This window comes from Acartia tonsa, chromosome 2 (assembly GCF_053477335.1).
Source record: "Acartia tonsa isolate MP-2025a chromosome 2, ASM5347733v1, whole genome shotgun sequence".
Lineage (NCBI taxonomy): Eukaryota > Metazoa > Arthropoda > Copepoda > Calanoida > Acartiidae > Acartia > Acartia tonsa.
Genome location: NC_137261.1, coordinates 12932171 through 12946513, shown reverse-complemented (window position 1 = coordinate 12946513; position 14343 = coordinate 12932171). Strand labels below are relative to the sequence as shown.

At 35.1% G+C, this 14343-nt stretch overlaps 1 protein-coding gene across 1 annotated transcript; it reads right to left on the bottom strand.

Annotated features, from left to right (window-relative positions):
- Positions 1–7132: 7132 nt before the first annotated feature.
- Positions 7133–8030, bottom strand: LOC145312711 (uncharacterized). Its single transcript, XM_080151968.1, has 2 exons — positions 7781–8030; positions 7133–7516 (listed from the first exon to the last, which is right to left on the bottom strand). Exons 1-2 carry the CDS (start codon positions 7901–7903, stop codon positions 7220–7222), a joined length of 420 nt encoding a protein of 139 aa, XP_080008094.1. The 5' UTR covers positions 7904–8030; the 3' UTR covers positions 7133–7219.
- Between the last annotated feature and the right edge of the window lie 6313 nt (positions 8031–14343).

Here is a 14343-nt window from a genome sequence, read left to right as displayed (position 1 = left end):
TGTTATCACCGGATACTTGGAACCAAGCAACCAATTTGTAGTCAAGGAGATCACCACAGACTTTGATTTTACGCAATCATTCCTACACAATGTATCTGTGACAACTGAGCTAGATGAGATTGTACAAGCCCTGGAGCGACACGCAGAAAAAGATACGGCTCCAGCCATCAATCAGATCTCACTAGACACCAGAAACCACTCAGTTCAACTCTTATAGCTACCAAAATACAGCGCCATCAATCTGGTAGAACGATCTTTCCCTTTAGCTGATGGATATATACCGAATCCTACAGCTATAAACAATGACACTCCAGTACCAGGAGTAGCCTTATCTGACTACCGATCTAATATTGATGAAATTCTAACTACACCAGATCCTGAAAAGAATAAGCTTTTTGAAAATAGTGATGACGTTATTGAACTTGGCTTAAAACATATAGCTGAATCTGATAACCTCATGGACTACGTAACAGAACCTACTGGCTACAGTGTGCCTAAGGATCAGTTTGTTAAACCAGAGGATCTTGTGGTGCTGTCAGACTATCCACCAGAGGTAAGACATTATATAGAAGACATATTCCTAAAATCTTACCCTGAGATCATATCTACACATTCTACTGATAGAGGTAACATGAGTAAATATCTAGGCAATTATACAATTAGACTAAAACCTGGTCAAACTTTACCCCAGCATAAGAAATTATATTATTTATCACCCGTAGAGAAAATGCAAATGCAATCTATCTTAGAGTTTTTGTTAAAGAACGGCACCATTGAAAGAGCTAATTTGGATGGGGATTCCTATAACAACTATGCAAGCCCAGCTTATCTGATTCCAAAGTCGGATCAGGGGAGCTGTCCTCGTTTAATTGTAAATTTTCAACAATTGAATCCTTGTCTGCAATCTGAACCTGCACTGCTACCCACAGCAGAAAATTTGATTCAGTCACTAAGGGACAAATTTGTGCATAGTAGTAGTGACATGGCTAACGCCTTTCATAGTATAACGCTAGAACCTTCTTGCAGAGACCTAACATTGTTTGCAACCCCCTTAGGAGCTTTTAGACATGCATCCTTACCAACCGGCATTAAGACTTCACCTGAAAGTCTATCACGCTTTATGGAAAAGATATTACACTGGGAATTGGTTTATGATGATAATGGTAATGTTGTAATGGATGGTGATTTAGCCAAGATGGTATACTCACCTATCCCAGAAGTCCAACACATTTACGATGATTTCATTGTCTCAACTGAACTAGCTAAAACTAGATCAGAATCATTGAATATACATTTTAAGATTTTGAAGAAAGTTATGGGGAGAATACACACGCATAAAGAAAAGATTAGTTTAAAGAAATCACAACTTTTTAAAAGTAGGGTAAATTTCTTTGGGTTCTTCATTTCACATAATTATTGCTGTGTAGATCAAAGGCGAGTACAAAAACTTCTAAATATTCCCATGCCTACTGATATTACTATAATGAGATCTTTTATGGGAGTACTACAAAGTATGCATAAACATTTAAGATTTGATATTATGGCTCCTACACATATTCTAACTTCACTTACTTCTACTAGAATAGGTAAAACTTTTGTCCCAACTCCAGAACAAAGACAAGCATTCGAAGACATTAAGAAAGCTTTAGCTTCAGGACCAATTTTTAGCAAATTAGTTAACCTATCCGCACCTAAGATTATCTTGTCAGACGCAGCCGGCACCTCAACTGGCTCATATTCGGCAGTCTTAGCGCAAATAGTGACACCAGAGTTACAGGCTAAAACCCTACCCCCTGGGCTAAACTTCGATGACCCTGTACACCATGTTATTTATGATAATAGGTTACCAATTTTACCCCTACCTTTGCAGAATGAAGGTGAAAACATTAAGGATTATGCGAAGCGTATGTCTGAAGATGGACCACCTGAGTTTGAATATTTGGCTAGTAAAACTTTGGGCTATCCTGAAGACACTGTACACAATAGTCTCGGGATATCTTTACAATTGCTTCTAGAACTAAATAAAGTTCAAACACCTTTGACCACTATCCTGCAAAGAGCATCAAAAATTATACGTTCTACGATGTTGAGACAAAAGTATATTCAATTTGTATTTAATAATGATAGGGATAAATTCTTAGAATTTATTCGCAAACTAGAGCATGGATATGTATATCTAGATCCGCAACAACTCATATTTGAAGCTCTTAGTGTAGCTATGTACCGTCCTGTGATAGTTATCACAAATATAGAGGGTGCCAAACCTGTCACTCAACACTGTTCAGACAAAACAAAACCCCCTTTTGTATTTTTACTATATGGACATAAAGAGCAACACATAGTAAGACCCGCAATGGTTTCATCAACCAATAGCTTTAATTTAAAATCTTTAGCGTCTATGTTTGAAATTATCGCATACACCTCAAAGAAAATTACCGTTGCTGAGTCAAGATTACATATCATAGACATTGAAATCCTAGGAATTATTTATGCAGCAAACTCGTTTAGAACTCTAATAGGTCCAAGCTGTGAATGTACTTTGTTAACAGACGCAAAGTGTGCTTATTATCTCTTTAATCCTAAAGCATTAACAGCCGTTAATAAATTGAAGAGGTGGAATACCACTCTGTTAACTCTAATACCGAAGCTAACAATGTCTTTCTTAAGAGGAGAAGACAATTTGGCAGATTTCTTAACAAGGGCATATAAGGCTACTTTACCAAGCATTAAAAAGGTAGCCCTACCTAAATTTGTTAAATCTGGGTTTGAAGATAACTTACCCCAATATAAAGTTTGGACTATTGAAGAATGGACACAGTTCATTATGGATAACCCCGACTATTTGGGTTATGATGAACAACCCCCACAGCCAAAGCAACAAAAACCCAAAATCACCATAAATTCACTTGCCGCAGAACATAGAGTTATAGGCAAAGTACTAAGACCTTTGGAAATCCTAAAAGAAAGGATTAGCATAGAAAATATAATTGCAAACCAAAAAGAGGAATACTCTGATATTTACACACGTTGTCTAACCTCTAAATCAAACACCTACACTTATAAAAGACAGAACTACGAACTTAAAGACACGATTCTGTTTACAAAAATAAAAGGAGATTTAAAGGTTTATCTCCCAACCAAACTATTACCAGTATTAGTATGCTATACTCATCTTTTGTTAGTACATAGTGGAGAAATTAAAATGCTTTTGAATATGCAAAATTTCTTCCACCCTAACCTTAAGAAATATGTTAGAAATTACACTAGATCTTGTTTAAATTGTCAACTTCAAAATTCATCTACAAAACTAGAACAAGTAGGAACTTATAGTACAATTTCAAGACCTTTTGAATGTGTAAGTATTGACTATATACAATCCTTGCCCCCATATCGTAGTTATAATCATATCCTCACTATAGTCTGCCAACTAACAGGAATGATTCTTGCATATCCCATGAAATCACTCACATCCCGTGAATTTATAAACAAATTCATGTTTTATTTCTATCCTAATTTCTCCCCCAGACAAATATTGTGCGACAATGCAAAATCATTTTTAGATAAGCAAAATTTAATATTCTTTGCTTCTATTGGTATCCGAGTTTTGTATTCTACTGCGTACTTTTCACCCTCTAAAGGATTGGTGGAAGCTAGCAACAAAGTAATAAAATGGCCAATCATTAAAATTTTGGCGCAAGACTCAAAAACCTCATGGGTATATCTACTACCGTTAATAGTCCGACAATATAATTGCACTAAAATACCAAAAACTGGATTTTCACCCATGGAATTATTATTCGGGACACGTAGCTCCCTGTCTAAATTGTTCTTTGGAGCAATAAAACCGGATGAATATCACCCTGAAATAGCACGCACAGAAGCTTATGTGCAAGACCTCTCAGACGGTATACAAGAAAACTTGGACATTTCAGCAAAAGCTATTGAAAAGGGAAGGGAGGCAAGACTAAAGTATATTAACAAAACCCGCATACACAAACAATTTGATATAGGAGATCTTGTCTTGGTTAGAAATAACACTATTACACCTGGTGTTAACCCCAATCTTAGACCTATCTATCATATTTCACCCTATAGAGTATTAGATGTAAGCCCTAACAGTTGCACGCTTGAAAGAATTTCTGACAAGAAGACTGAAATATTTAAATACTCTTTCAACGAAATCAAAAAGTTCAAGCCAATTGACGAACATTTTGACACCCTCCCAGAGGAAATAAGGGATATTATCACAAAGCCTTATAATAAACTCACAAATCAAGAGATAGCCACATTAGTTAAAAATGACACACTTCCGCTTATATTTCCGGTTAATTCAAAAGATCCACAACCAGGAATACGCGCACACTCACCCTTAGAAACACGAAAAGAAGCGTCACAAAATAAGAAACCATTAGATTCTGATTCGGACATAGAGGACTCAAGTGACGACGAGGATATGACACTCGATTCCGTATTTATTACCGGAGGTCGACGACTTAGGAAAATAAATGATAGACATGTCAGATTTCGGAATGGCACAAGTTCACAACCATAATTTACATTTCCATTTACCCTGTAAACTTGTGAACAATATGATAATATGTTATTCTAATCTGATAACTAAGTTATCATATTCATGTAAATTTTCCCACTCAAAGTTATATATTCAGTGGTATAATATACATTTTTTCTCTTCAACGGGGAGACCAACTATATGCAATATACGTCGACTAAAGAGTCGATCCCTTCAAAAACACTTACATAGAAACAAAATTTTTGCATATAGAGAGTTTTGAATCTGTATAGGCAAACAGAGTCAAACGATTGATACAGATTGTACAAAAATACGAATGTTACAAATGTTAAATACGCACCCTAAAATATACACAAAACTATTTAAAACATTTAATACAAATTGTACAAAGTGTACAAACATAGCAGTACTAATAGGCAACCTATATATATACGCCTTGAATTATGATGAGTTGATTAGTTATTAGAGACTATAACCACTCTACATACAAAAAAAAATATGTCAAAAACTTTAATTATAACTTCGGACAGGAAACGCCCACTCAGAATTTTAGTAGTAGTAAACAATAACGATAACTTAAATTTTACCCTGAAATTGAGTCAGTTTACTATAACATATCCACAAGTGAGGAAATCACCAACCTTGTGAAGTACTACAGTTATCACATAACACGTAAGTCTTAACAGAATATTTTACAAAAGTTATAAAATGCAAACTAGATTCCGAAGGCCTATGCCTAGATCACAATGGGTTCTACATGAGACCTTCGCAAACCTAGTAGAATATTGTTATAACTTGCTTACGATGATTAAAGAAATGTTAGCGTTTAAAATTAGTTGTGGAATCAGCCAACCTAGTCGTATTGTACGATACTTGCACTGTCGTATACTTAGAAACACTTATAGAGACGCATACAACCGTTTGGTTATACGGTATAGACAGCAAGAGTATAGAAACCGACAGACAATAACAGACGAATTACGGGCAGTAGCACGCCAAATAGAGAATCTGAGAGACACAGTCCTTCTTATCTCTGGACATTGTACTCTCCCCACTATCCACGAAGAGTAAACTAGATTACAACTGATTCTTATAATCTGATTTCTAACAATGACGTACGGACGTATCCTAACGATATAAAAGTTTCGCATACGATAAAACCTCTTGTACATATGTGTATTGATGTAAAATACTTATATTCTCATATATCTCTATGTAATTATTGAAAACGATAGAAAATTAATCGCATAAATAATAGTAGAGATATCAAAAAGAACATAACAAGAAATTTTGTTATTTACACAAGTTATCATAAACCAAGTGAATGTAAGCTAAACTAAGCACCTTGCAAAAATAAACTTTAATTATGTATCTAACTAAATTAAGGAACAGACAGTAATACTTATAGAGTAGCTACGTAAACGGGAGTTATACACAACAAATACTAAATCAGTAAATAACAGTGTATACGCTACTTAAAATTGCTATATTTATTTAAACAAAAAGTAAATAATCTTTAGAAAGGTATAAAAATTTTGACAAATATTTTTCTTTGGTGAAAACTTAAAATTAAATCAATTTTGAAAACAGAACATAAACTTTTATTTTTACAGTATTTGAAAAACATTATGATAGTAAGAAGTTTTCTGACAATCTAACATCTTAGTTAATATAATTTGGACATCAGCTGTATAATGGCACATAATAAAACTTCGAGATTGCTAAACGTTGAGTTTATACATAAATGATGAATTTATACATATAAAAAGCACATAGCCTAATAACAAGCTAACGGAAGCCTAACACTTAACTCTACTTGTTGGAAATAAGACTTAGTTTTAAATCTAAAGGGACATAAGAACATTTTACCTTGAGACTTTAAACTCTGTGACTATTGTATTGAAATTTAAAAGGGAAACGCTATTTATTCTAAGCCCTACTAATTAAATAAAACTTCCTTAATGAGATCATCCAACCAATGATATTACTTTAATTACTTGAGTTACAAACAGTCTTTACATGAGTTTTCTTAAAAAAAAATACTTGAATAAGCGTATGTAAATAATTTTGTCTAACGTCAGTCTTTCAGTCTACTTAGATATTAGTTACAAAAAAAAAATATATATGCTATTTACAAGTCCTCTCTATATCACAGCACAATTAAAATTCACGATTAATGCACAGGGATGGATATAAATGAAATTTAGAGAAAAGGTACTGAGTTGCGAGTTCGATTAAATATCTATATATACATGACCCTTACAAGCTAACAAGAATGAATAAACTGTGACATAAGGCTGTAATTACAGTTGTTAATATACTATTGAGAAAGAAAAAAAAAAGGATTAGTTCGCTTACGAAGAAAGTAATTAAGAATTGAATGAAGTTTTAAATTATGAGCATAAAGAAAATACAACCTTATAATCGTTTCCTTACATACTAAATATCCTTACAGACTAAACATATATGTACATAATATAATGGCAGAAGTGTAAATTAATGTTTGGTTTTGTACAGTATAAAAAAAGTCATAATGTCTAATAACAAAAGTCTTTACTTCATAGTGATTACTATTTTGACTAGTTACACAAGAATAGAAAATCTGTAAATTTAGTCACATGTTGTCTAAAACTGGTCATTGTCTTAAAATTTGTATGTCATAGTTTCAACCAAGCTAACAGCGCCACTTCACGGCGTGCGTTTAGGGAACATGGGACCCCGACGTCGAGGGACTCCCTCGACGCCGGAATCCTCTGTCCTGTTGTTATCTGAGGAATGCGTAGCTGAGTTGAAGCTACTCTCCGCTGATGTTATCTCTTCCAAGATAGCAGGCGTTGGAGTACGCATGGAGCGGCGCAAACGTTCTAAACTGAGGACCCGCAGTGGAGTGGGGTACTCGATCTCATCAGTCACCGCATTAAATCTAATCGGCGGAAGATCGGGGTCCTCGATATCGTCAACCAGTGGGACTAAACTGGCCGCATCCTAAAATTAAGAAAAGGGACATTATTAGACAACCATGTTAATAAATGTTCACAAGAAAATTTATCAACGTTAATCCATATATGTTTATGAGTCAATTTTTACTAATACTTTATCTAGAATCTTGCTATTAACTATTAGGAAGAAATTATACCATAGTTAAAGTAAAGTTATTGTCTAAAAGCATAGCTATCTGAGCTAAACAGCCTAGTCTAAGTTACGTAATTTTTGCAACGAAGAAATATTATAAGAGCTTATCAAACTTACCACAGACAAATCAGCTGCAGAAGGAGATTCAATGCGACTTAAGCACATAATAGAGCTCAAGGAAGAGCTGTCGCTGGATACCTCAGCTGTCCTCTCAGAGCTGACTCGATTACACCTCCCCATATTGGTGTAAAACTGTGCCAGGGGGATGGAGTTGGTCGCCTAAAATATAATAGATCTTATTAGATTAATCGCAATACCAACAATGAGTCTAGGAAAATCAGGAAATGAGAATGCCTAAAATCCTGTAAAGCTATATGATTAGGTAGCAATTCAACCCACTTTATACTAGAATTAAAATCTTAGATCGGTTCAAAAATGCTTATGCAACCATACATTTTAAGATTAATATTCTACCAATAAAAGAATTTTAGTTGCAAATACCTCTGGATACGTGTACAAATGTACGGCCTCTTTCTGAAAATTAATAGAAAACTAAAGCATGGATACTTACATGTAAACGCTCTGTTTGATCAACAATCAACGGACGGAAGCCAGGACTTCCCGTCGAGGTTTCCAAGCCCACAGGCACATTTCTTCCAGTAATCCGATCCTCAGTGGCAGACAAACAGTGTACGGCAAACAGGCCAATTCTGGACCTCACTTCTGCTGGAGTCGATGGACTAGCAGAGGGAGCCTAAAACAAAAGGAAAACATTAAAGTCTTGATCTAACATTTCAACCCCAATGAGAAACGTACGGCACGAGCAAACTCTTAACTTTCCCAGAGGGAAATAATATTAGGTTGCTACTTAAGATTTTAGTAAATGTTAACTGGTATCTCAACTTAATTGCGGTAACCGAGCGGATTTCTCTGGCGACATAAAACGACGACAAACGGTGAGCGATATATATGGAAGAGCCGAAAGTCAACGTTGAGGAAGTGAGAATAGGACAGAACAACCCTGCCCCAACATGATGCTTTATTAGACAAAACGGGTGGCTAAGAAAAAATTATACAAAAAAAAAGAAATATACAACAGAAGGAAACTCACCTGTGTATCCGACAGAATATCATCAATCTCAGAGGACGCGGCTTCATACATGGTGTCCGACGGCTCCGCAGTTGGCGACATAGCCCCAGCTCTAGTCCTGTTGGTCCTGTTACTGCAGTGGAGAAGCTCAATGGTCCTGACGCCTATGTTTCGGAGGCGCGTACATACATCTCTTATCCAGCGAGCCAGCGACCTGTCTGAGGTGTTGTCAATACGTGTAAGAGTCTCAAGCCCTACAGCGCCGAAGAAGACCACTATAAGAGCACATGAAAACAAGCCAAACCCCAACAACATGTTAATTAAGCCATCCATGTTGAAGGTGTCCAGACTCGTCTTCTGGTCTCTCCCCAACTCGGCAGACCCAGAATCACCTCCGGCAACATCGTCACCAATGTCACCGCAGGAGCTCTGCATCACCGAATTGAGGAGAGACCAGATGATTTGTATCGTTCTACTAAGCATCAGTGAGAGATGCTCGTTGCCGAACATCTCCCCTTGATCCCTTTCGGACTCTACAGTACTTGTACCCCCATAGTCATCGACATCAGCAAGGCTTGGCATCCCAGACTGGTCGCTGTACACTGAACTCGAGTCGTCTAAGGAGTTTTCAAGAAACGAGGAATTGGCAAGAGTGGCCGCAGCCGCCCTCATTGATTCCTCGAATCTTTCCTTAATATTCTGATGCGCGTCCAGGCTGTCAGGCACATACATTATGAGCGAATGTAAATTTAAAATAGAGGACTAGTGATTCTGAAAGGCAATATAGTAAAGTTAATTTTATGAAAAAGACTGTACACACGAATTTTTTTTTGTATTTTAAGCAACTATGGTTGAACCTCCTAACCATTAAAACTTTGATTTATCATCTAAAAGTAAAATTCTTTAAATTAAAGAATAGGTAATTAATCTTACATGATTCAACGCTTAAAAATAGCTATCGTTAAGCTATTCAAACATTAAAACTTTGTTTTATTAGATTCAATTAAGTTAAAGAATATGTAATTAATTTTACATGATTCAACGCTTAAAAATAGCTATCGCTGAGCTATCAAAAACATATTCATTATGATGTATCAAGCAATAAAAAAAAAAAAAACTTATGTACTAGCTAAAATCTGAATATCTTCAATAATGTTTTAAAAACACTTTAGATAAAGCTAGCTAAATATAATTTTTATAAGTGACCATTTCTTTTTATAATATGGTTGAGTTACTCGTAACGTAAATAATCTATCAATTAACGTCATTATAATTGAATTAAGTAAAAAGAAAATCTTATTTTAAAACCTATAGTAAAATTGTTTTAGAAGATTTGAATCGGGACTCAAATAAGTTTTGATTATACAAAGGGAACGCTGTAATCAAAAAGTTAAAACGAGTAGAATGATGGAATATATCTGTGTCATTATAAGTTTTGTTTACGATGAACGAATTTAACTTTTGCAGACGGAAAACGTAAACAAAACAAGGTACGTCAATTTACCTGCTGACTAAGATATGTCCTATCAAAACCACAAATATAATATAGAATAAAATTGTCATCTATTGAAGATGTACCCATATTGCTTCTAACCCACTTTCGTTTAAAAACACAGTGATAAAGGCCTTATCGACGAAGAAAATAAGATTCTTGAGTCTTAAATAGCGGCTAACGAATGCAATAATGGGCATATCAACAATCTATAACATAAAAACATTCATATAAAACAAACGGGTTACTATATTTTATCACTTTTATATAAATCCTCTTGGAATTCAGCGGTAAAATTAAACACTCGAACGCAAGCTCCGCTCGCAAAGACAATTATTATATAAATGAGCATAATTACTGGGCCGCCAGCTTTTTATAACCTCGCTCAAATCCAACCCCTATCACTTTTGACCGCCCAAACATAAACAAAGGGTTGACAACTTATTGTTACGTAAAATTTAATTACGGACGTCGAACGATATATTTTATAGATATTAAGTTTAAAAGGTACACTTGATAGCGACGTAATGTAAGATATTAGTCTTTAAAATGATTAAAATTTATTCATGTTAAAAATAACATAAATACAGCTAATACCAACAATGGTATAAACCATATGTACATATACAAAATATACAAACAAAGGGTTACCAACTATTGTTAGTAAAATCTTATATTTTTACATACATACGAGTAATGTAACCAAAGAAAATAATACGATATGTAAATACTAATTGTACTTATACATTTTTATATAAAATATTGTTTATATTCAGGAAACAGTTATATTTAACAGAAATAGCGATATCTAACCAATCCATTATAGGTCTATCTGTAACGAAAGAATTTCTAGAATATCCCAGGGATAAAAGGATTAATAAAAGATTATTAAAATTTCTTTTGTTTAGATTACCATAGCCAGGATACCCCAAGGAACCGGTTGGAGCACGCGCACTAACTCTTTTTAGGATCTACCATGGACCAGCCTGGAGATAACCTAGATGATCATGGAGTTTTGGAGCCCTACCACCACCCTACCTTGGACGGATTGCGGTTGTGTTCCTGTCAACACCTTGACACAATAGACGAGAACAACAACATCATCACCACACCTGAGTACGATGGATTCTCAGAGAACCTGTCCATCACCATCAGGAATTTCCTGTTAAATACAGCCCTGAATACCAGAGATGATAGTAGAGTGGAGACCGATAGTGACACCAGCTCCAGCAGCACACTATCCCTCTCTACCGATGACCTCAACCAACTCTACTATGACCTGGAAAATCACTCAATCACCTTGGACGAGAATGGAAACGAGGTAGCACAAGTGGACGCCCTTGGCTACATATCTACCTCACCCCCAACCTCAACCTACACTTCGAACGAGAGCACTTCACCACCTAGTTCATCATCAGAAGAAGCTGAACTATCCAGAACAACCAATGCAAAAACATTTATTGATGTGACAATGTTAGATAAAACTAAACCCCTCAAGAAAAGAATGTATTCTAGTTGGGAGGTTTATCATCTTGTATACCCAGCTATGAAAATACGCAAATCATACTTTCTTAATGGAAAGCGTATTTAACTTAGCTTGGAATACATTTATAGTTTATTATATATGCCTATATACTGGGACTACTAAACTTTTTCTTTTTCTCTTTTTTCTTTTTTAACAACTTACCCCCATTGGAGATGCGATCCTCAATTTTCAAATTCTTTGAACGTACATATGAGACTTTTACAGAAATGCTTCGCATCCACAACTATCTATCTATGCTTGATATAAAATCAACACTATATAGATCATATTATGAACCTTTGATTGACACGTGCCCTGCAATTAACTAGTAGCACTCAGGGGCAAGACACAATTACTTTAGCTAGGCCCAAGGCATTATTTGTATCAATTTATGCATTCATAGGCCTGTCTCTACCTATATGACACCATATATGGGTAACGAAAGCCTATTCATGGTAATCTGTATGTGATTTGCTAATAGTATATGTTTATTAAAGATATTATGTTTATAGTTAATGTAATCATATAAACAACCAGTACATATATGTATGCCTACAACCATGCCTGATTTACGTCACATATTAACACACAGATATTTAATTGCACAGACAAACACTAAAATCCTGGTCCAGAGCTAATGTTATAGCATGTACCTCTTGAATTTATTCAGTTATTTACTAACTCTCCTACCATCAACTTCTCTTTCTGGCTTAAAAGGTAATGACTTAGTTGTTTGGCATGCATTGTAGTTTAAATTTAGGCCCCTTAGTACTTAGCATGAATTGAGCTCAGGCCTTATGTTAGAACTCTAACACTTAGCACAATTCACTGCTTGGGACTTAGGGCACATTTCTGTCCTACTCTACTTATAATTTTAACACTTATCCTGTAAATATTTTCATACTTAACTTATGCACTTGTGATATAAATACACTTTATAAAAACATTTTCCTTCCTTAATACTTAATATACTTATATGATTCTGATCGAATATCAAAACCAACCATTTATTCTTAGGTTAAAGCAACATAATACTTCGCGTGGGTCTTTTGTTGAGCTTCCACCAGCTCAACCAAATTCGTATTATACTTGTGGGAATAGAGGGTTAAGCATTCTAAACAAGCGAACCGACGATGAGAATGTCTATGTGTATTGCATTAAAATTAGGTTTTAGTAGTACTCATAGAAGAGCGGTCTCCATACCTAAATATGGACAAACGCCCCATTCGCACACACACTTTACTAAAATGTACATTATATTTAGACAGATTGTACGTTAGAAATACTGTACCAGGATATGCCTCACTGTCCTACATCAATAAAGAAGCGGTATTCCCCTGTAGACTTTACTATTATGTTCACTATAGACAGAATGTACGTTAGAAATACTGTTCAAGGATATGCCCCACTGTCCTACACAAAGTAATTCGCATAAGAATAAGAAATTAAATATGTATATCCCAATTAGCAACCTGAAAATCTAGGAAACACGACGTTAAGCTTTAATTGCTAGACTTTCTACGAATCTGCAATAACAGTTTATACGTCAAAGACAGTTTTGTGCTAGATAAGGAAAATATTTATTTCTTCGTTATCTAACTGTAAGCTTCCCTTTGTTGTTAGTCGGTAATTTATTTGGCAAGAATTTATTGGTCAAACAGATAGACATACAAACTTCTTATTCATTTATCATTTACTAGCGGCTACGCCCCTAAAGGCCTCTAGGGGCACTTGAGGAGGAGAGAGTCGAATTTAATACTTTAATTTTTTTAGGGGGGGGGAATTTTTCATTTTTTTGGTGGGTTCGGGGTGTCCCACCCCCCAAGAAAATAGTTATAAACCTTCCCGGGACCTATGAGAAGCTACCCTGTTAAGGAGAACCCGATCGGTTCAGCGGTTAGCGAGATCCTTCGGTACAAACATACAAACACACAAACATCCTGTTACTTTATTATAAGGATGAAAGTATTTCTCGTATGGCATTTATACATTGGACACCAAAAAAAAACTTTCTTTCTTATTAAGTTTTGGAAGGTTGGGTAAGTACTAAAGTAGAGCATTTATAGTACCTCGTTGGGATAGTGTACAGCATAGTTAATACACCAAAAGCGGCAAGTAAACTATCCAGTAAGGCTTCGAATCCGATTAATATCCGATGGATTAGAACCGGTTCTCAGCCCAACTGAAAAAACATGTATAAACATCGTATTTCAGACAATTTTCTACGATTTTAACATTCAAAACATTCAAATCCTAAGATTAATGTCATTTTTTATTTTATTATCCGCGGAAAGCTGTCTAAAATGCGAATAAATAACTATTGTAATTTTGCAGCTTCAAAGATTTTTTGCAATTGCATTATTATACAGGATTACGGGTGTTGAAATATGTAATACACAAATAACTTGTCTATAACTTTCAAAAACTATAATAATAAACTTTAATACAGTAGTTTATTTAGTTTAGAATAGTTTTTTCTCGCATCGTATTATAAACAGCTATCCGTGGAAATAAAATGTATTATATTATGGGATTGGTTATTGACTCAGAGTAAATATACAATTGCGTTGTCA

What these genes read in the sequence shown, in the direction of transcription:
- LOC145312711 (XM_080151968.1), bottom strand. Translation starts at nt 7,903, where the DNA reads ATGGGGAGGTGTAATCGAGTCAGCTCTGAGAGGACAGCTGAGGTATCC. An exon ending in CTGCAGCTGATTTGTCTGTG is followed by an intron (nt 7,517 to 7,780) that starts GTAAGTTTGATA and finishes TCTTAATTTTAG; the next exon opens with GATGCGGCCAGTTTAGTCCC.